The 21,839-nt window shown below is 58.3% G+C and overlaps 1 protein-coding gene across 19 annotated transcripts in view; it reads left to right on the top strand.

Moving 5' to 3' along the window:
* KIF1A (kinesin family member 1A) overlaps positions 1 to 21,371 on the top strand; it is a 42,863-nt gene extending 21,492 nt beyond the window's left edge. For 3 of the 19 annotated variants that reach the window (XM_066556295.1, XM_066556302.1, XM_066556300.1), the window contains 28 exons: positions 235 to 328; positions 438 to 586; positions 712 to 890; positions 978 to 1,115; positions 1,932 to 2,192; positions 5,704 to 5,822; positions 5,932 to 6,017; positions 6,302 to 6,440; positions 7,049 to 7,214; positions 7,559 to 7,649; positions 8,021 to 8,139; positions 8,281 to 8,336; positions 8,952 to 9,060; positions 9,165 to 9,231; positions 9,321 to 9,405; positions 9,733 to 9,838; positions 11,821 to 11,847; positions 14,738 to 14,852; positions 15,118 to 15,251; positions 15,395 to 15,456; positions 15,567 to 15,712; positions 15,964 to 16,176; positions 16,323 to 16,400; positions 16,675 to 16,799; positions 16,927 to 17,073; positions 17,172 to 17,364; positions 17,440 to 17,558; positions 18,581 to 21,371. In XM_066556295.1, coding sequence (XP_066412392.1) covers positions 235 to 328; positions 438 to 586; positions 712 to 890; positions 978 to 1,115; positions 1,932 to 2,192; positions 5,704 to 5,822; positions 5,932 to 6,017; positions 6,302 to 6,440; positions 7,049 to 7,214; positions 7,559 to 7,649; positions 8,021 to 8,139; positions 8,281 to 8,336; positions 8,952 to 9,060; positions 9,165 to 9,231; positions 9,321 to 9,405; positions 9,733 to 9,838; positions 11,821 to 11,847; positions 14,738 to 14,852; positions 15,118 to 15,251; positions 15,395 to 15,456; positions 15,567 to 15,712; positions 15,964 to 16,176; positions 16,323 to 16,400; positions 16,675 to 16,799; positions 16,927 to 17,073; positions 17,172 to 17,364; positions 17,440 to 17,558; positions 18,581 to 18,623 — 3,366 coding nt within the window. In that variant the 3' untranslated portion in view covers positions 18,624 to 21,371. Of the gene's footprint in view, positions 1 to 234; positions 329 to 437; positions 587 to 711; positions 891 to 977; positions 1,116 to 1,931; positions 2,193 to 5,703; positions 5,823 to 5,931; positions 6,018 to 6,301; positions 6,441 to 7,048; positions 7,215 to 7,558; positions 7,650 to 8,020; positions 8,140 to 8,280; positions 8,337 to 8,951; positions 9,061 to 9,164; positions 9,232 to 9,320; positions 9,406 to 9,732; positions 9,839 to 11,820; positions 11,848 to 13,289; positions 13,314 to 14,737; positions 14,853 to 15,117; positions 15,252 to 15,394; positions 15,457 to 15,566; positions 15,713 to 15,963; positions 16,177 to 16,322; positions 16,401 to 16,674; positions 16,800 to 16,926; positions 17,074 to 17,171; positions 17,365 to 17,439; positions 17,559 to 18,580 lie in introns of all 19 variants that reach the window. The other 16 variants (XM_066556304.1, XM_066556301.1, XM_066556299.1 and 13 more) reach the window with 7 other exon arrangements.
* The last annotated feature ends 468 nt before the right edge of the window (positions 21,372 to 21,839 follow it).

Below are 21,839 nucleotides of genomic sequence, written 5' to 3'. Positions count from 1 at the left end.
GGCTGGGACATGGCTCCTTCTCAGGCATGACTGAAATCCTGGCAGATGTTTGTGTGGGGTGGGTCTGTGTTCTAAAAACAAGGGCAAATGTGTTGTTCCTGGAGTTGTCACCACGAGCACTGATCCAGAGGAGGGAGGAGGCTGTGTTCCTGCAGGGAAGAGGAGTGTGATGTGGCAGCGTGGAGGAAGGGTCACACCAGTGGGTTGCATCACCTCTCTTCCTGTTTCCCCCAGGACTATGAGAGCAAACTGGAGGCATTGCAGAAGCAGATGGATTCTAGGTATTACCCTGAGGCAAATGAAGAGGAGGAAGAACCTGAGGATGAAGGTGAGGGCTGGGAGCCGCCAGGAGGTTTTGATGCTTTGTGGGAGCATGAGGAGTGAACTGTGGGTCGATGTCCTGGTAGTGGGGTGACTGTCCCTCCATGTCCCCACAGTGCAGTGGACAGAGCGGGAATTCGAGCTCGCCCTCTGGGCCTTTAGGAAGTGGAAGTGGTACCAGTTCACCTCCCTCCGTGACCTGCTCTGGGGCAACGCTATCTTCCTCAAGGAAGCCAATGCCATCAGCGTGGAGCTGAAAAAGAAGGTGGGTGCCTGGACTCCTTCCTGCCTGGCTGTAGCACCCACAGGTGCTGAGGAGAGGTCGCCAGAGGCAGCACACGAAGCCTCCTGCCCTCCAGGTGTCTCACCAGCCCCTCTGCCCCTCCCCAGGTCCAGTTCCAGTTTGTGCTCCTCACGGACACGCTGTACTCCCCTCTCCCTCCCGACCTGCTGCCTCCGGATGCTGCCAAGGACCGGGAGAAGCGGCCGTTCCCCCGCACCATCGTGGCCGTGGAGGTGCAGGACCAGAAGAACGGGGCAACACATTACTGGACCCTGGAGAAGCTGAGGTGGGTGACAGATGGCGGTGCCAGGAGGGTTTGGCTGCCCACAGCCCTGTGTCTCACCACCACCATGGGTGTCCCTTGTGCCTGCAGGCAGCGCCTGGACCTGATGCGTGAGATGTATGACCGAGCAGCAGAAGTGCCTTCCAGCGTCATCGAGGACTGTGACAATGTGGTGACTGGAGGAGACCCTTTCTACGACCGCTTTCCCTGGTTCAGGCTGGTCGGCAGGTGAGCGCTTTGGCTCCTTCCAAGCGTGGCTGGCACCCACAGAAGGTCCTGCAGGAGGACACGCTGCCAGTGCCACCCACCGCGCGCGGAGCGCTCACCCCCCGTGTGACAGCTCCGGTGTCACGGCTCTCCTGCCAGCGCCCCGAGGGGCACACGAGCTGCTGGCAACGCTGCTGCTGCCTGCCTCACCCAGTGCTGAGAGCCACGGGCTCCAGCTCGGGGGGTGTGGGGGCTGTGGCTGTCCAGCAGGCAGGGAGCCGGTGCCGTGGTGGGCTCCACACGGTGGGCATGTGGTGTCCCTGTGCACGCGCCGGTGTCTGAGCGTCCGTCTGTCTGTGCAGTGTGTGCCGCGTGTCCCCTGTGCTTCCTGCACTGGATGGAAGGGTGCAGTGCCAGCAAGGAGGATGGGCCACCCTGGAGAAGGCTGGGGCAGGGCAGGGGGAGCAGGGGGCTGAGCTGTGTGGCCTGGAGGCATTCCCCTGTGCTGTAGCACAAGGAGGGATTCTCTCCAGCAGCAGGGATAGTGGCGAGCCTTTGTGCCACCTGCTCTGTCCCTGCGTTCCCTGCAAACCCAGCAAAGGGTGTCCCCAGCATTCACACTGGTTCCGTGGGTTGCTCTTTTGTCTGGCTGTTGGTGGCTTTAGAGATGCGCCAGATGGGCAGGTCTTTGTTCCCAATGTCCCTCGATTGAAGCAGACAAAAAATCCCACCCCAAAACCTAACCAAGAAAAACCAAAAAAAAAAGCAAAATTCCTATTCTTTCTGTTTGGAACAGCTGGTGTTAACATGTCTTCTATCTTGTTGTACTAACCTTAGTTCAGATATCTCTGGCTGCAACAGCTCTCCTCTTTTCAACACATGCATGAGCGAGCGCATGGCTGATCTCACCCCCTCCCCTACCTTCTCGAACCCCGACTCCGACATCACCGAGCCTGCTGACGAGCAGCACCAGGGGCAGGAGGAGGAGGAGGAGGAGGAGGAGGAGGACCTGGAGGAAGACATCTTTCCGGAGTGCCCGCTGTGTGATGGCCGGGATCCATTTTACGACCGCTTCCCCCTGTTCAGTTTAGTAGGAAGGTTGGTGAGGTTTTAGGAGAGCATGCCGGGAAGGACCTAGCTCTTTCGCATGAGGGAGCTGCTTTTGGACACGACTCCCACCTCCGGGGCATCCCGGAGGTGCAGGCTGGGCTGGGACTGCCACCAAGCCCGGGTGCCTGGCAGGGTGGTGAGGTCCCCACTGAGGTAGAGCTGTGAGAAGCAGAGTGGGGGAAAGGGATGGTAGGGGAAGGTGGATGGTGCCTTCCTTATGTGGGCACCTTTTTGGGCACATTGTCTTTTTCCCCTGAAAAAGGGAGCTCTGTTGTGTCTGCAGCACCAAAGGAATCAGGGGAGCCACCTGGGGGCACCTCCCACCCGGCTTGGGATGACCCTATGGTGCCACTAACTGGGGCCCACAGGTGCTTCAAAACCCTGAGTGCCTCTGGCACTGCATTGGTCAGGGTGAGCCCCCCTGAATCTGGAGGCTTGGATGTCCCCAAGTGGTTGTGGGGGATGAAGCTGAGGGGAGTGAGTAGAGAGCTGGGTGCAGAACAGAGTGCCAAAAGCAGTGTTTGCTCTTCCAGCTCCAGCCAGTGCTTGGCTTGGGGCCATACCTGCCAACTTGGCATAGGAGATGTCCAGGGAAGTTGTGGGGACCTGGGTGTAGGCTCCAGCTCCTCTTTAGCTGGAGCCAAGGACAAGAAACTTTAATTTCTCATACCTGTTGGCTGGAGACCCCTTGGGCTCCACCAGTCTTGGTGGAGAAGCCCACCAGCTGCCCCAAACCTGGCTGTGCCACCAAACCTGGAGCCATCTGCCCATCCCTACAATGCACTGAGGAGCTGCCAGCTTTCTCTGGGGTTTTCCCAAGGGGGTGTGCACCAGGAGCTGTTCTGAGAGCCTTTGCCCCATGCAGGGGCTCCCTGACCGGGGTGAGCTGGGGCTCCGCTTCCTCGGCGTGCGAGAGCCAGGCAGCGTGGTGGGAAGGAGGGAGCAAGGCAGGCAGAGAGGGTGGAGGTGGGCTAAGAGTCCTGCAGCCTCAGACCGAAAGAGCTGGGTTCTTCCCCTTTTATTTTCTTTTTTCATTTTTCCTTATTTAAAAGAAAAAAACCAAACATATCAAAACAACCCCAAAACTCTCAAGGGCACCTCAAAAAACCAACTGAGGCCCTGTGGCAGCGACCCCACTCCACGCCGGGGGCGTGTTCCCCAGAGCTTGGTGCCTCCTGACTTCTTTTGAGTCTGCCCTGGGTTTGGCTCCCCGCGCAGCAGCTCCGCCGGCCACATTTCTTGTGAAGTGTGCTTGGATTGGTTTATGATTGGATCCTTGTCTTTGATTTTCTTTTTCTTTCTTTCTTTCTTTCTTTCTTTCTTTCTTTCTTTCTTTCTTTCTTTCTTTCTTTCTTTCTTTCTTTCTTTCTTTCTTTCTTTCTTTCTTTCTTTCTTTCTTTCTTTCTTTCTTTCTTTCTTTCTTTCTCTCTCTCTCTCTCTCTCTCTCTCTTTCTCTCTTTCTCTCTTTCTTTCTCTCTCTCTCTCTTTCTCTCTTTCTCTCTCTCTTTCTCTCTTCCTCTCTTTCTTTCTCTCCCTTCTCCCTCTCTCCCTCTCTCTCCTTCTTCCTCTCTTTCTTTCTTTCTTTTTCTTTCTTTCTCTTTCTCTCTCTCTCTTTCTCTCTCTCTTTCTCTCTTTCTCTCTCTCTCTCTTTCTCCAATTTTTTTTAATTTTGGTTATTTTAAGGGTTTTTTATTCTTTTTTTTTTTAGCTGCTGGCTCTATCTCTTCAAAGCTTTAGCAAAAATTGGGGTCCTTTCACTTTTATCTTCCTTTGGAAAGGCTTTTCTTTGATCTGAGCATGCCATCTTTGCACCTCACCAATCTTGTGGTTAGTGTCCCTGCCCTCCTTCCTCTAGTGACACACTTGTCCCCCTCCTCCCTGCCTGCCCCACCTCTTTCCCACTCTTCCCTGCCCTTTCCAGTCCTTGCTTGCACTCCAGCTGCCCTGTGATTTTGGGTGGGTGGGTGCACACAGATCCCTGCGCTTTCGAGAGTTCCCTGTGGGCTCTGCCCCAGCCATGAGTCCTGCTGGGAACCCTGCCATGGTCTGACCACCTGTTCCCAGTGGCATCTGAGAAGAGATGGGTTGAGATGGACCCATCAGGAGATAATGATTTGGCATCAGCTGCTTCCACAACTTGAGTCCTTTGAGATGTTTGGGTGGAAAAAGCCTCAAGGAGCATTGAAGGTCAATGGGAGTCACCAGTGCAGGGGAAATCTCCGGACTTGGGAGTTGGGGTGCAAAGGCAGGGCTGCAAGAGCCCCCTGGGCACTTTGGGATGCCACTGAATCTGAAGATTCCTGTGAGGCTGGGATGCCCTGAGCAGCACAGCAGCCGCCTGGAGATGCAACCCTCATGGGAGCCTCCTGAAGGAGAGATGTCCTGGCCAGCCCCCAGCACCATCCCACCCCACCACACCTCAAGATGCTGGTGGGTGCCACAGGGAGAGGTGGCAGGCACCCCATGCCCCATCTTGCTGGAAGTGGTGCAGCTAGCTCACACCTTCTGGCAGGGAGCTCAGTGCCAAAGGTAGTCACCATGGAGGGTCCAGCATGCCACCATGGCCAGAGCTGGATGACCATTGCAAGCTGACAGTGAGGCAGAGGGAGGCAGCAAGAGGACCCAAAATGCTTGAGAAGCAGAGAGCAGTGGCCTGACAGGAGGTGCTGACAGAGTCATGGTGCAGCCATTGTGTTGGACTCCAGCGTGGCACCTCGCCGTGGTGGCATCGGTGACCTGGATGCTGCAGAGGAGAGCAAGGAGGCTCAGACCTGCCAGGCATGCTGTCCACCCCTGTGACCTGCTGGCAGGTGGCCCAGGACCCTGAAGCCACGTGTGTGAAGGGATGGGGAGGGGGGGGGATGTACAACCTGATGCTGCCAGCCACACCATGCAGCCTCCCTCCCAGTGGTCTCCAACACGGCGGGCAGAGCCAGGGCCATGAACCCCCAGCAGGTTCACCTCTGGAGGTCCAGGACCTTGTCCTCCAGCCTCCTTTGCTCCTGACAGCCTCCATCTCCCTTGTCACCCTTCCTCCCCCCTGTCTTGCCCCTGTCCTCCCCGTGGTGACTCTGCAGCTGCCCCCCCAGTCATGTTGCAGCACCTCCTGCCCAAGTTCTCCAGCTCTCTACCACACAGAAGGTCCTCCCGCCCTACGGCTTCACGGTGGCACCAGCGCAGCCCTCTCCCCTCCTGCCTGCCACGGAGGTGACGGTCGGAGAGGTCTGCAGCTCTGGTGTGTTCTGTGGTGTTGTCCATGGCGTGTGGCACCCTCCTGCCCACCCTCCTGCCCGCGGCACGCTGCCTGCCCGCTGCCCCAGCCCCTCCGCCTGGCCCTGGCTGCCTTCTCTTTAGTTTTGCTTTGCAGCGCTGCGGTCGCGCCCTGAGCAGTGACCTGGGATCCCGGCCACTGCCGGCCACGCCAGCCGTGCCTGGGCACCCACGGGTGGGAGCAGTGACCGCTCTCCCCCCTGTTGTGTGTCCCCCCCTTCTCTGGCAGGGCCTTTGTCTACCTGAGCAACCTCCTCTACCCCGTGCCCCTGGTGCACCGCGTGGCCATCGTCAGTGAGAAGGGCGAGGTGAAGGGCTTCCTGCGCGTGGCTGTCCAGGCCATCTCAGGTACGAGGGAACCCCCCCTCAGCAACGTGCCCCTGGCATCCCCTGCACCCTCTGTGCCCCTGGCATCCCCTGCACCCTCTGTGCTGGCTCACCCCGATCTCTCCTCCAGCGGATGAAGAAGCCCCTGACTATGGCTCTGGTGTGCGGCAATCGGGGACAGCAAAGATCTCCTTTGATGACCAGCACTTTGAGAAGGTAAGGTGGGGCTGGCTCTTGGTGGATGCCCATGGAGCCCAGATCTCTGCCAGCCACCTCAGTGCATCCCCATGGGGACCCCCAGACTGCTAGGGGTGGAGGGAAGGGAATGTGTTCTTGGTCCACCAAGCCTTGGGTACCCACCAGTGCATCCTGCTCTCGCCCATGTCCCAGGGGGGCTGCAGTGGGGTGGGAGAAGAGAGCTGGAGGTGCCTGGGTGCTTGGGATGCTGGTGGTGGTGCAAGCAGGACCACCAGAATCCCTGAAGTCCCCTCCTGGCTCAGTTCCAGTCAGAGTCGTGCCCAGCTGTGGGGATGTCTCGCTCGGGGACCTCTCAGGAGGAGCTGCGCATCGTGGAGGGGCAGGGGCAGGTCAGCGACGTGGGCCCATCTGCTGATGAAGTCAACAACAACACCTGTGCAGGTGAGCAGGGGTGACAGGCACTTTGGGAGGGCTCCCTGCACCCTCCCTGGCATTGACAGCCCACTGCTCCCATGGGGGGCTGCTGGCAGACAGAGTCACAGAGGGAAAAGCCTTGGAGATCTTTGTGTTCAACCTATGACCTGACACCATCTTGTCAACCCCCATGGCACTGAGTGCCACATCCAGGCTCTTCTTAAACCCCTCCAGGGACAGTGACTGCGCCACCTCCCTGGGCAGCCCCTTCCAATGCTCAGTCACCCTTTCTGTGAACAGCTTATTCCTAATGTCGAACCTAAGCCTCCCTGGTGCAGCTCAAGCCTGTGTCCTCTTGTTCTGTCAGTGGTTGCCTGGGAGAGGAGAGCAACCCTTACCTGGCTACACCCTCCTTTCAGGGAGTTGTAGAAGTGATAAGGTCTCCCCTCAGCCTCCTCTTCTCCAGGCTAAACACCCCCAGCTCCCCCAGCTGTGTTGGACAAGGGTGTTCACACCCTTCATCAGCCTTGTTGCCCTTCTCTGGACATGCTCCAGCATCTCAACATTGTTCCTAAATGTTCCTAACACTGAGGGGAAGACACCCTGCCTTGCTAAGGGCCTTCTCCTCCCTGCAGTGACCCCAGAGGATCTTCTGGACAGCCCAGAGAAGCCTGCACAGGACGGGCCACTGGAGGTGGCTTTGGACCACCTGAAGCTGGGCAGCATCTTCACTTTCCGTGTGACAGTCCTGCAGGCCTCCAGCATCTCTGCAGAATACGCTGACATCTTCTGCCAGTTCAAGTGAGCCCCTAGTGCCCCCCAGCCCTGCTTCTTCCACCAAGCTCCAGACATCACCTGGGGGCTCCTGGTGAATTTGGGAAGTTTCCTCCACCCCTGAGCCCTTTGTGGATGGGCTTTGTGGAAATCTGCCTTTGTGGAAATCTGCCCAAGCACTTGTTTAGTCACTGGCAAAAGGCAAGAGGAGATTCCCGTCAGCTTCAGGGGGTTCTGTGACAGCCAAAGGGGCAGGCAGCAGCCCCAGGGGGAATAGGTTCTTGTTGTGGTCCTTTGCTTTCTCTCCCCTCCCTGCTCCAGCATGTCCCCACCCCTGAACAGCCCCTGAACAACCTTCCTTCCCTCCACAGCTTCATCCATCGCCATGATGAGGCCTTTTCAACAGAACCCTTGAAGAACACAGGACGGGGGCCACCCCTGGGCTTCTATCATGTCCAAAATGTGCGTACTCCTCTCCCACCACCCCTCTGCTCCTGCTCCTGCTCCTGCTGGGGTCTCTGCAGGGCCATTGGCTGGATCCTCTCCTAGGGAAGCAGCTTCCTCCTGGCTTTCCCAGCCCTTCACAGACACCCAGCTAAGCCAGGCTTAGATGTGGTGGACATGCAGGAAAAACACCAGAAGCCACTCCCAGCCCCACCTGAAAAGGCTGGGATTTCACTGCAGTGGTCTTGGTGGAAAGAGGGAGGAGTGGGTGAGGGATTCAGGGGACTGACAGTCTTACACCCTTCCACATCCCATGGGCTGTTGCTGGCTCTATCCCCCTTCCCAGATAAACTGCCCTGTCAGTGGCTCAGCAGCTCTTTCTCTTCTAGATCGCTGTGGAGGTGACAAAATCTTTCATTGAATACATCAAGAGCCAGCCAATTGTGTTCGAGGTGTTTGGCCACTACCAGCAGCACCCCTTCCCACCTCTCTGCAAGGATGTCCTGAGGTGGGCACATCTGGACCACCCCCAGCCCCTGCCTGTGGGCTGCCTGGGGACCCAGCATGGCCCCAAGGCATAGAGGAGGCTGGCTGGGTTTGGGGGTGCCTGGTTTTGGGGGTGCTATAACCAAGCTGGTTCTGCCTGCAGCCCACTGAGGCCATCCCGACGCCACTTCCCCCGTGTGATGCCACTCTCCAAACCAGGTAGGGAACCCAGCCCCCTACTCCTGTGCCCACCCATGGTCCCCAGGTTGGGTGGGTGTCCCCTTCCCCAGAGGCACCACAAAATGTACTATTTAATTTATTTTTTATGGGCCATGGCACTCGAAAGCCCTAGACACCCATTTCCACAGTATTCACCAGATGGAAAGCCCCCATCTCACCTCCTGAAGAGCAGCAGGGGGGAGGTTCCTTGCTCAGATGCCCCCCAGCCCCAGTGTCCCACAGGGTGGCATGGCTGCTGAGAGACACAGCTGTGGGGGTTTGGCTGTCCAGTCAAAACAGCAGCTCAGGGGGAGCAGCCTCCCTGTGGTGGTTCCTGAGCAGTGCCTGGAGCAGCACGGTGTGATTTGGGATGTGCAGGCACACTGTGTGCACCTGGGGATGGCTGAGGCCAGTCTGTTGCTGACACTCCATGCTGGGCAAGGGAGAAAGCACTGCCAGTGATCAGCAAGCTCCCTGGGATGAGGCTCTTGCTGCTGCCTCTATGCATGCCCTGAGGTCCTTGCCTGCTCTGCCCTTCCTCTGCCATCATATTCCTCATTCTGAGTGCCAGCAGCAGGCTCAGCCTCTCACTTTGTCTTTTCTGCCCCACTGCAGTGCCTGCCACAAAGCTGAGCACCATGACTCGGCCCAGTGCTGGCCCCTGCCAGTGCAAGTACGACCTGATGGTTTTCTTTGAGATCTGTGAGCTGGAGGCCAATGGAGAGTAAGTCCTGCTGGGAGAGGGAGGCAATGAGGGATTTGCCCAGTGCTCAGCACCTCTGGGCAGGCTGGCAGGATTCTGTTTCATGCTGCAATCCTCTCTTCCAGCTACATCCCTGCTGTTGTGGACCACCGTGGAGGCATGCCATGCCATGGGACCTTCCTCCTTCACCAGGTACTCTCTGCCCAAGGTGCTGTCCTAGCTGACCCCTGCTGGGACCTGTGTTAACTACTGTCCCTTCTCTCTGGCCTCGTGGGTCTCAGGGCATCCAGAGGAGAATCAGTGTCACCTTGGTGCATGAAACAGGCAGCCTCATCCGCTGGAAGGAAGTGCGGGAGCTGGTTGTGGGTAAGCCAAACCAGCCCCAGCCCACTGAGCTCCCAGGCATCCTCTCAGACTCACCCTCTTCTTTCTTGCCCACGTTCCCACGTCCCCACATGGAGCTTTATGCCTTGTCTCCCCTCCTGCCCTGCAATAGTAAAGCAGTAGTTGCCTGGCAGGTGACCCTGGGACACTGCATGGGCAGGACACCTCAGCCCCTGTCCCCGTGTCCAGGAGCTGGACCAGGATCTCTGGTGCTGAATGGCCGGGGGGAGCTGCAGGCAGGCAGTCTGCCCCTGCCTCCACGGGAGCCCTCTGCTGTCAGCTCAGAGGTAACTCTGTGTGTGTTTGCAGGTCGGATCAGGAACACCCCAGAGGCAGACGAGTCTCTCATCGACCCCAACATTCTGTCCCTGAACATCCTCTCCTCCGGCTACATCCACCCCTCCCAGGACGACCGGTGCGTGATGCTTTTTTTCTTGCTCTTCCCCTGCTGTGGTGAGGGATGGAGTGGTTGAGTAGCAGCCTCCCTTTCCCCTGGAAGGCTCTTGGCCCTTCTGCTGAGGCAGGGTGTTTCTGAAGCTGCATGGGGTCTTGGGGTACAGGGCTGCCAACCCCCTTCCTCCTCCTCCCCAGGGCCTTGCTGTGCTGGGGAGGGCACTAAAGGGAATTTGTGTGTGGATTCTGCTCTCTGGTGCTGGCTGTGATGGGCTGGCACAGGGAAGCAGTTGGTGCTGGTGCCAGGAGGATGTCCCAGCTCCATGGCTAGAGGGGAACACTATTTATCCTGTGTCCCAGCAAAATTGCTGGGAAGGCCACTTGGCACCCATGGCAGATCTCTATCTGTGTGTAAGTAATGCAGAAAAGCCATTCCCACCCACTGTGGGTGACTCCAGGGATGCCCATGGTGCAAGCAGGACCAGCCTGGGGACGACCTGTTGTTCCCTATCCCAAGGGGCTGTCACAGAACCCCAGAGTGGTTTGGGCTGAAAGGGACTTTAAAGATAATCACATTCCAAAGCCCCTGCTATGGGCAGGGACACCTTCCACTAGACCAGGTTGCTTAAAGGTGTCCCCACTGTAGTTTGGCAGGGTGTGAAAGAAGCAGGACCAGAAGATTTGTTTTCTCCAAGATCTCCCTGTGTGAGTCCTGCAGTGGCAGGGGGAGTCGTGGGTATGGAGGGCACAGCTCTCCTCTGCACCAGGGCTACTGGTGGGACTCGGGGGACTGGTGGGGGTCTCTGGCCAGGATGTGTGCATGCAGGCAGCTGTGACAAGACAGGGATGGTTGCTGCCAGCACTGGGAGCAGCAGGACTGGTCCTTGGCTGTGTGCGTTGTGGTCACTGGTGTAGGAACAACCTGGAGAGAAATGGGGACCACTTTTTCCTTCATCTGCTTTGTGATCACCACTGTCCCAAGGAGGCCTGTCTCAAGGCAGGGTGGTTTTGGGGGAATGGTGGGGGTCTGGATAGGATTTGGTACCCTAAGCACTCTCAGGGCAGCTCCTGGACCTGGCAGAGCAACTGGCACAGAGTGTCTGAGCAGCAGAGGCGAGTCCTGGGCTCAGCACGCGTGCAAGTGTCAGACCTGGAGACTTTGTCACAGCCTTGGGGATACAGAAGGAGGCCAGATGGGGATGGTCAGATGAGGAGAGCCCAGACCAGTGGAGCAGTGGTGGTTTTTTTGCTGGGAGCTGGGTGCTGTGGCACCTGTGGGCCCTTGGGGCTGCGCAGTTTTTTGTCAGCTCCTCATCTGTTGGATTGTCTGGTCCCAGATGCAGCCATATGGGATCTTCAGCGTGCCTAAGGTAGCCTGGCAGGAGGGATGTGCCTCCTGCTCTGCCTTCCACCCTGTGAGTCCTGCAGGACAAGGGGACACAGCTTGGGCTGGGGGGATACTTGGGGTGTGGAGAGAAGCGTGGAGACTGGGGGCCCATTTGGGGGCACAGACCGGTGCTCATGTCATATCTGTCCCATATCTATTCCACGGAGCCTGCCCGTGGCGAGGCAGGGGGAGGAGGGGGTGGCCAGCTGCCTGCAGGGCGCTAGCTGCAGTGCCCCCCACTTCCACTCCACATGCAGACATGCGTGCTTCACCCTGCAGCTGTGAGGACAGGCAGAAGGAAGGCAGAGAGCAGAGCCAGCGCCCACTTCACCCTCCTCCCAGCCGCTTGCGCTCCCCGCTTTGCTGCCTTGTGCCACGCAGCCTCCATTGCCTGGAGCAGCCCTGGCTTCCCCTCTGCAGCCTCCCCAGCGCCCTGGAGCCCCTCAGGAAGAGGCTGGGAGAGTGGTTCAGCTCTCTCCTCAGCACCATCCATCCCCGCATCGAGCGCCCAGGGCGGAGGCGCGGGGGGCAGCACCTGGTGTCCCCCCTCGCTTCCCTCAGCTGCTACTGCCCATCCGAGCCCACACTAACCATGTGATTGTTTTGTGTTTTCGCAGGCAGTTTCTTGATTCGGATATGCCTAGGTATTATTTGTTTCCATTGGTTTTTTTTCCACCCCTCCTTCTTCTCTCCTTTCTTTCTTTCTACCCCCTTGCCTCGGCACGCTCACTCCCGCCAGAGGCAGCACTTGGACATCCGGCCCCTCATCCCTTCACATGCCCCATCCCTCCTCCCCACTGCGCTGGCACCTCTTGCTCACTCGACCCCTTTTGCTGTTGGTGTGGGCCACGCTCTGGCTGGCTGCCGCTCCCCCTCGCACGCCTGCGTCTCCATTGCCTGATTTGGGTTTTATTCTTGCTTTTGGACTTTGCTATTCTCCCATCTTTTCTGGCACCTGGCACCGAGTGTGCCAGACCCTCCATTGTCTCCCACCCCAGCCCCAGCTCAGCCCCTGGTACTGCTTGGAGTAGCTGCAGGGCTGGTGAGGACAGTGGAAGTTTTGGGGCTTGTCCTGCCCTGTCCTGGGCACCTGGTGACGCTGGCAGCAGTGCAGTTGGCAGCAGTGCAGTTGGTGTGGCAGCAGCTGCCCACCCTGTGCACAGTGTCCTGTGTGTGTAGGCGCGGCATACTGGAGCGTGTGTCTGTGTGCAGGTGTGACAGTGGGTGCACACGTGGCACAGACTGTTGTACCCCTGTGTAAAGGGGCTGTTTGGGGACTGCAGGCTGCAGCTGGGACCACTGGGTGAGCCTGGCATATGCGTGAGAGGTGCCAGATTTGTGGGTGTGCCACCAGCCTCTGGATGGGAGCGTTGGTGAGCCCTCAGGGCAGGGGGCCACCACTGTGGCCCGTGGCAGAAAAAGAGGGGCACGTTCCTAGGAGACAAGGGATGGAGTGTCCCGAGTCCTGGCACATACCTCTGTGCCTGAAGGTTGTCCTCCCTACAGCAACTCAAATCTGGTCGTGTTCAGAGATGTCTGAGGGCAGAGCTGTCCCTGCAGCAGCATTCTGTCCCCTCCCAGGATGCAGGAAAGTGGGTACAGCATTGATCCAGCCCCCCACCACAAGAGAGGTGGGTTCACACTGGCACTGCCTGTGGTCTCTCATCACAGTGATGCTTTCCTTGTGGACCAGGGGATGGGCCAAGGAGTCACCTGCTGTGTGAGTGGCAGTGGGAAATCTCCTCCCCTCAGCTGGCACTGTCCTGGGGGACTGCGCTGGGTGGGAGCTCCTTGCCCTGGGATGGCACAAGGGCAGAGTTAAGGGCATAGGGAGCACATGTGCTTCCTCCCCAGCTGCTGGACCATGAGGAAAGTGGGAGGCAGAGGGTTTTCACCCAGGCTGGCAAGCCTCTGTCTGCCCTCACTGAGCTCCTTTTGGTTCCCACTTTGGGTTCAGCTAGGCTGGAGCTCCTGTGGCCAGCAGTGCTATTATGTGTGAGTCCCTTCAAGAGGGGCTCTTCTGACCTGTCGTTTTTCTGTGTGTGTACATGTGTGTGTTTGTCCTTGGGTCACCTTCCACTTATAGCATTTCGCTGGGAAATGACACTAGGTATTTCACGCGCACCTGCTCGGTCTGGTCCCTCCTGCTTTTCTCTTCTTCCCCTTTGCCTCCTCCCTTTGCTTTTTGCTCTTTCTCCCCTCCCCTGAGGCTCCTCTTCTCCTCCTCCTCCTCCTCCTCCTCGGGGAGCACTCTTTTCTTAAGCAACCTGTGTCTGCAAAGCAATCCTTCGCCTTGGCTGTGTCTCACACCTGTGGGGTTATGTGTTTTATACACCTTCTGAAAGCGTCACTCTCCCTCTTCTTCCAACATGGGGGAAATTGCAGTTGAGAACCTCTCCCTACTCCCGCTGGCTGCCCTGGCTCTTGTTAAAATTGCTCCTCAGCCATCTGGATGCTGCTTCAGGGACATGCTGAAGTGTTCTCATTGAGATATGGCTGAACCACAGCTTCCTGAGGATGCTCAGGCGGGAGCCAGGGCCGCAGCAGCTCTGGGCGGTTTTGGGGAGTGGGTGTACCATAAAGGCAAGGCTGATCCGGGAGGGAGCCCAGGAGTGGTGCAGGGGGTGAAATGGGGATCCCCCATGCTCTCTCACCAGAGCCACCTCCTGCTTCCTCACCATTAGTTGCTCAACCCAAGGAGGGCAGATGCCACTCTTGATCTGGGTGAGCTGTGTCATCCTCTCCGGGATCCTGTAGGCATGGGTGAGTGGGACCAGGTGTCCCCTGCTCCTTCTCCCAGCCTAGGAGCCATGGAAAACACAGCAAAGGGGCCTGAGGCAGCAGAGTGGGAATGGGGCTGGCACTGAGGGTAGAGCAAGAGCCAGGGGAGACAGCCTGACAGGGGCCAGCCACCAAATCATAATCCTCAGCTTCTCACTGGGGCCCAGGGCTGGCAGACAGGGGCAGCCCTGGGGAAGGGGACCTGGCTGCTGGGGGGGCTGTGCTCCCAGAGGTGGGCTGGCAGCACACCCCCAGTGCTGAGCATCCTTCCTCCTTTCCCTTCGGGCCATCATCACCCAAACGGCAACAGCCACTCCTGGCAGGGACTGGGAGGTGCTGTGTCCCAGGCTGGATGCTGGGGACTGCCCCGGGTGCACTGGGGGTGGCAGCCCCTGCTCTGAACACAGGGGTGGGGCATGAACCCTCCTTCGCCCTCCTTTGCCTTCCTAGCCTGCTCTGCCTTGCCTGCTCCCCATCTGAGCCCCCACTCCCCCGCGGTCCCGCCTCCCCAGAACCCCGGTCCATTGGCCATTTCAAGGGTGCCGTGTCCCCTTCCCACCATGCCTTGTGCCCTTTGCCTTGAGCCTGTGTCCTCTGGAGTGGCTGTCCCCATCTGTCCCCACTGCGCATGCATGTCTGTGTGTCCTTGCAGGCTTGCTGCAGCGCTGTGGGGGGGACAATGACATCTCTTTGCTCACCTGCCAGGGGTTCCAGGGAGGTTGTTTTACTGGACCTGCTGGGTTTTTTTGGCAGGACTTTCTACCAGTTTGAGGCGGCGTGGGATAGCTCCATGCACAACTCGCTGCTGCTCAACCGTGTCACCCCTTACCGGGAGAAGATCTACATCACCCTGTCAGCTTACATCGAGGCAAGGACCTTGCTTGGGGTCACTATACATCAACAAAGTCTGGTGTTTCCCCTGCTGTTGGGGTGCAGCCAGCGTGAGCCCTTCCTTAGCTACTGCTTATGGGGTGCAGGGTTTGAAGCTACTGCTTATGGGGTGTAGGGTTTGACTTGGTGTGTGGGGGCCATCTGGGACCCTGGGACTGGAACCTGCTGGGCACAGGGGAGGGAGAGACATTCTGGGCTGCCACCCTGCAGCACCTCTGATGCCTCCTTCTGCCCTACTGCAGATGGAGAACTGCACTCAGCCCGCCGTCATCACCAAAGACTTCTGCATGGTTTTCTACTCCCGGGATGCCAAACTTCCCGCCTCACGCTCCATCCGCAATCTTTTTGGCAGCGGCAGCCTGCGGGCTTCTGAGAGGTACCAGGATGCTCCTGTTGGGGACAGGAGAGCCATCACTTAGGAACTGGAGCTCTTCTAGGGCATCCCAGCAGCCTGGTTAAAAAAACTGGGCTGTGGGGATGGGACAAAGCCAGTAATGCCTCACCTCTCTTTGCTCTCAGCAACCGTGTGACAGGAGTCTACGAGCTCAGCCTGTGCTGCGTGGCTGATGCCGGCAGCCCAGGTGGGTGCCACGCCTCTGCCCAGGTGTTCAGCTGGGACTGGGAGGCACAGCCAGGCCTTCGGGTTAGGGGCTGTGTGTCTGTCCCCCCAGCTGTGTATCTGTGCCCACAGGCATGCAGAGAAGGCGCCGGCGTGTGCTGGACACCTCTGTAGCCTACGTCCGGGGAGAGGAGAACCTGGCTGGCTGGCGGCCCCGCAGTGACAGCCTCATCCTTGACCATCAGTGGGAGCTGGAGAAACTCAGCCTGCTGCAAGAAGTGAGAGTCTGGGCTAGAAATGGGCTGGAATAGTGCAATTCACAGTTCACTGGCGCTGGGGGGATTCTCCACCCCGGATGGCACGGCCGCCTTGGTTGTGGGAGGAGGCAGGAATGGGGCTGTGCTGCCAGTACTCCTGTGCATTGCTGCTAGCCAGGTGCCAGCAGATCCAAAGCTAATGAGTAAATGGGGTTAAGGGGGCCTGGGTGTGGGGGAAAGGGCCACCCCTGAGCCTGGGTGTCTGTGCCCAGGTGGAGAAGACAAGACACTACCTGTTACTGCGTGAGAAGCTGGAGACGACCCAGCGCCTGGGCATGGAGACGCTGTCCCCCTGCTCCAGCGAGGATTCTGAGTCCCGAAGCACCTCCTGCATCTCCTCCCCACTCTCTGCTGATGGAGCACCTGAAAGCCGCACCTCTCCCCCTGAGACCCCCAGCGAGAGGCAGAAGGAGCTGGCTGTGAAGGTACCATCCTACAGCAAACCCAGCTTGCTGGAATGAAGCCAGGAAGTGGCTTCCACAGGGTGGCTGAGGGTTGTGGTGGGAGGAAGCCAAAGAAGACTGAGAGGTGGAATGTTCCTCCTGCCCCACTCTCCTCCTCCTCTCTGCAGTGCTTGCGCCTGCTCACGCACACCTTCAACAGGGAGTACAGCCACAGCCACGTCTGCATCAGCGCCAGTGAGAGCAAGGTACTGCTCTGCCCCCGGCCTGGTGGGGCCAGGGAGGGATGTGTGCCTGGGTGGGGGCCAGATGGGCACTATGGCACAAGTCATGCCTCCCCTGGGGTGTCTGCTCCCCCTGCTTGCTCTGGTTTTTCCCAGAACTGGTGGCTCTCAGGACTATGCCAGGAGGGGATCCTGCCAGCCAGGATTCTTGCTTCTCCCTGTATGAGCAGGAGCCTGGTCCTTTGCACGTGCCTGGCTTTGCACAGAAACTCTAGTTCACACCTCCATTACTTCACAGCTGTCTGAAATGTCTGTGACCTTGATGAGAGACCCTTCCATGCCAGCTCTTGGGGTCACCACTCTTACCCCTTCCTCGACCTGCCCATCACTGGTGGAAGGATGTTACAATGCCATGGAGGTCAGGTGAGAAGCTGGCTGGGAGGTTCTGGTGACATATCCCAAGCTGTATCACTGGGATCACATGGTCCTTGTGTGTGGATGTTCCCTAGCCATCACTCTTCCTACATTCCATCCTCTCCTCCTTCCCCAGACCCCCCCAGGTTTCCTCCAGGGCAGAGAGCCCCGATCTGGAGCCTGTGATAGAAGGAGAGCAGAAGAAGTCCCCAGCCCGCCGGCCTGAGGAGGAGAAGGAGCCGCAGCGGTTGCTGGTGCCCGACATCCAGGAGATTCGAGTCAGGTAGGAGCAAGCAGCCAGCAAGGGGAACACCTATGGCTAGGGGGGCCATGCCCTACCACTGCCACCTCCTCATGGTCTGTATCCCACCCCTTCTGCAGTCCCATCGTCTCCAAAAAGGGCTACCTGCACTTCCTGGAGCCTCACACCAATGGGTGGGTGAAACGCTTCGTGGTGGTCCGGCGTCCGTACGTCTACATCTACAACTCGGACAAGGACGCGGTGGAGAGGGCCATACTGAACCTCTCCAAGGCCCAGGTGGAGTACAGTGAGGACCAGCAGGCCATGCTCAAGGTAGGGCACTGGGAGCCAGCCCCACTCTGCACACCCCACTGAGGGAAGCACTAAGCTCTGGCTCTCCCCCCGCAGACCCCGAACACGTTTGCGGTGTGCACCGAGCACCGGGGCATCCTGCTGCAGGCAAGCAGTGACAAGGACATGCACGACTGGCTCTACGCTTTCAACCCTCTCCTGGCTGGATCCATAAGGTACCAGGGGCACCTGGGGGAAGGGGGACGCACAGAAGCCATTGCTGGGGGGGCTGCAGGCTCCCAGTGCTTTCCTGCTACAGCCCCAGCCAGGTGTGGGGAGCGTCTCCTGTGCAGACTTGTGCCAGGACAGGCTTTCAGCTGGCAGCACTTGGACCAGATTAATTTTGAATTCAGCTCATCCACATTTAAATGCTTCAGTCTAGAGCCAGATTCCAGGTGGTACAGAGGCGTTGTTGTGCTGAGCTCAAAGCAGCATCCATGCCTGGTGGCAGAGCCTCTGGCCTGTCACTCTTTTTGAGACCATCCCACAGAGTTTTTGAGTCTGTTAAGGAAACTTTCCAGTCTCACCATCCCGGAGCCACTCTGGAAGTCACACAGGAACCACCTGAGCTGGGACTGAGGCTCCTTCACAGCAGGTGGTTCCTTGCTTGACTTCTACACTCACCACACACACACTCAGATAAGGTTTGCTAACTGTCTCAGTCACAGCTTTCCCACTGCAGAGTCTCAGACATGTCGATCCTTAAAATAATTTAATCATGGTGCAATAACAAAATAACAGCTGGAGCTGGGTGCCTCTGAGAAAGGACCCTGAACAAAGGAAACCCTGGGCTTTGACCCTCTCAGTCTAAGGGCGCTGTCCCTGTGTCCTTCACCCGTGCCGCAGGTCCCTGTGCCCTTTGTTATGCAAACGATGGGCAGTTCCCAGGCTCTGGCCTCAGGCTGCCCCCCCTGCAGCTCAAATCGCAGCTGCACACCAAACTACCTGCACTAAATATTTTCATTCCTCAACAAGACCATCCCATGGACTTCTTGAGATCACCTCAAGCAGCAGGACTAGATGAATAGGAATACATGCACACAAATCTGTGTGCTCTGGCTAAAGAGACTTTAATTCTATGTCTCTCCAGCTGTCCGGATTCAAGTGTCAGCCTGGATGCAGGACACTGAACCTGGGAGTCCACACCTCTCCTTGTCCACATTTTTTAACGTCTTTTGTCCCTTGTTTTCCAAATCAGATCCAAGCTGTCCAGAAGGAGAACAGCCCAGATGAGAATCTAACCTGAAAAATACCCTCCACCTCATCCGTCTGCCAACAGGATCAAGATAGCTGATTCTGTCTGAAGACTCCCCATGTTAATATCTGATCTTTCACACCATCTGCTGCCCCAGCTCTCTGCTCCATGGAAGGATCTGTCTTGATTCACAGCTTCACAGGGGAAACTCACTTCTGTTTGTAGCTGCAAAAGCCTGGACCCGCCTGGGCAGGATTCCTTGTGCACGTGCCATCTTCTGCCTGTCCCTCCATGGGTGACCTTCATATCACACCATCTAATGCTCCAAAAAAAGGTCCCTATCAGAGGGGAGGGAGTGAGAAAGGTGGTTTTGGCTAAAAGCTGGTCTTTGATCTAGAGAGATGGGAATGCAGCAAAGCTCAGAGCTGGGAGAGCAGGAGGAATTGCCCTCAGGCAAAGGGAAAGTGGTAATTTAGATGTGGGGTTTCCCTAATTTACCGGTGTTTCTGCAAGAGACAGCAGAGTAAGATCAGGTGTCAGTACTTTAAGATTATATTTATAAAGTATTTATTTCTATTTACATCACAAAAATCCCCAAACTTGAGTCCTGGCCCCCAGCCAATGCCTCCCCCAGGCAGGGGAGAGCCTTGGTGCTGGGCCTGGGTTCCAGAGATGCCTTCCCAGGACACCCCTGGCTTGTGCCTGGCAGCAGTGCAGCTCTCACCCTCACTCGATGCCCTTCCCCAAATATTTGCTTTGCCTTCCCCTACAGCTTAAACTACTTTTCCCCTGAGCAGTGGCCAGACAGCCCACCATGTCTTCCCAAAGAAGGCAATTCCTACCTGTCCCATCTACCTCTGGAAGGGAGGAGCCCAGAGTCTCAGCTGGCCAGGGCACCCTGTCCCTGCAGGTGGGTCACTGCACTTTGGAGCTTGGTCCTACTGGAGGGAAAAGGAGAGCTCTGGGTATGGCTCTGTCACCCCATGCCGGGCTACCCTTTCCAACACAAAGCACTTGGGCCACCTCCCCTATCCCAGCCTGGGACCCCCAGATGTCTCATCCAAAGGGATTTCCCACTCTTAGGGCAGGATGCCAAGGATCCCAACCCTGCAGGGAGTGTGGAGGTCCAGGTGGAATAGGAAAATTCCCCAGGAGCCACGACTAGGAATGACTATCCCACCCTACAGGATTCTTCTTGCCCTTTCCCAAAAGGGTTTGCACATCCCTTCTTCTCCCAGCAGGATGACAAACTCAAAGCAGATCAAAGGGTGTCAGGGTGGGGATGGGGCTTCTTTTTTTCTGTTGTAGCTGGTGTTTTCTCACTCTTCCTCTGCTGCAGAAGCGAGCACCCACCTCCCCCCACCCTGCCTCCATCAGCATGTTAATCTGGAGGCTTCCTGCACAGAAGGTGTTTTTGCTGAAAAGACCTTCTTCCTCCAGCCATCACTGCTTCCCACCTCCTCCAGCAGCAGCTCTCTTTCTTCTCCCATCTCTCACCCATGACTAGATGTTTTTGTTCAGGGCTTCCCAAGTGGCCAGCAGCATCTGGCACAGCTCTGTGCTGGAAGCTGAGCATCTTCCTCTGTGCATCTCCTCAGCATCCCCCCGGCTCTGCTGTCTCTTGTCCAGCACAGCTGCGCCTTGGCTCTGCCACACCTCCCTGCACTGTCTGTGGGGTGTGTGTGTGTGTGTGTGTGTGTGTGTGTGTGTGGGACGTGGTGCTGTCTTCTCGTTACACTCGTGTTGTGGGGGCACGGATAGGCAGGGACGTGGCAGAGGAGTAGAGGCTTGCACTGGCCCCCTTGCTGCATATCAGGCACCCTTTAGCTTGGGTTTCAGGTGACAGAAAGAGTTTGGGGATTCTTCTTCAGCACATGCTGGTTCTGCCTGGCCTCGCCACAGCTCCTTAGGCATCTCACCCCATTACTACAGCCCAAATCTGCAGTGGGGCTGCTCCTCTCAGCCCAGCTCCCCTGCCCAGGACAACCTCCCCAGCAAACTGGGCTATTTTCCCCTCTGTGATCCTTTTAGACCTGAAGGCCGACTCGTGCCCTTTCTGTATGAAGAGGTGCCAGCCTGGAGGCACAGAGAGGCTGAGCTGGGGCAATGCAGGGGCCCAGGCTGCAACATCCTGGTTCCCGTGCTCTGAGCAAGGACTAGTTAGTACCATCCCAAATGTCACTGTAAGAGGCTCAGGGTAGAGAAACAGGGAGTTCCTGAGGGGAGGCTCCTCCAGAATGGAGGCAGCTTCTGGCAGAGACGGGACCAGTGTCTGTCAGGGACCAGACACAGGTTCACTGGCCAGGGCCGTGTGGTGCTGCCTGTGCCACAGACAAGACGCAGCCAGCTGAAGGGCACCCTCCAGCCAGAGCCGAGCCATGCCTGAGGCCAGCAAACCTGCAGAGCAGACGGCTCGGCTGGAGGTGGGAGCCGAGGGACTCAGAGCTGCCCGCTGGATGCGGCACACGGGCCGCCTGCCATCTCACAGAAGCGCTCTGACCGCTCCTCGGCACGGCCCTGGCCCCATCCCCTCGGCAAGGAATGCACACCGGAGCTTCAAGCACGACGAAAGCCCAACGGGAAGGGAAACTGCACAGGGCAGCGGGTGGCACGGAAGGCAGGCGGGCATCGGCGGGCGGGCCGGGGCCAGGGAAGGAGGGAGGCCGCGCTCCCCGCCCTCCGGTTCCCGCCGGCGCTCCCTGCCGTGTACCAGGGGGGCGGTACTGCGGGTCCTGGCCGTCCGTGCGCACGTGAGGCTTGTTCGGTTCTGAAATAAATGTCGCATTTAACGCAATTCCCTGCGCTGAGCGTGCTCTCCTGGGGCTGGCGGGGCAGCGGCAGGGACGGGGCGGCAGCGGCGCTGAGAGCAGCGGCAGCGGCGCTGAGAGCAGCGGCAGCGGAGCTGAGGGGAGCGGAGCTGAGGGCGGGAGCGGCGCTGGGGGCAGCGGCGATGAGGCGAGCGGCGCTGATGGCAGCAGCGGGACTGAGGGGAGCGGAGCTGAGGGCAGGAGCGGAGCTGGGGGCAGCGGCGCTGGGGGCAGCGGCGATGAGGCGAGCGGCGCTGATGGCAGCAGCGGGACTGAGGGGAGCGGAGCTGAGGGCGGGCAGCGCCACTGAGGGGGCGCCCCCTCGCGGGCGTGCTCGACACGGCGGGACAAGGGGCGGGGCGACGGCGCTGACGGACAGCGCGATCCCGCTTGCGATTGGTGCAGACGGCGGGCACGTGCCGCTGTGGGCGGGGCGGCGCGGTGTTTCCGCTGCC

Source organism: Molothrus aeneus, chromosome 10 (assembly GCF_037042795.1).
Source record: "Molothrus aeneus isolate 106 chromosome 10, BPBGC_Maene_1.0, whole genome shotgun sequence".
NCBI lineage: Eukaryota > Metazoa > Chordata > Aves > Passeriformes > Icteridae > Molothrus > Molothrus aeneus.
This window is presented reverse-complemented; position numbering and strand designations above follow the sequence as displayed.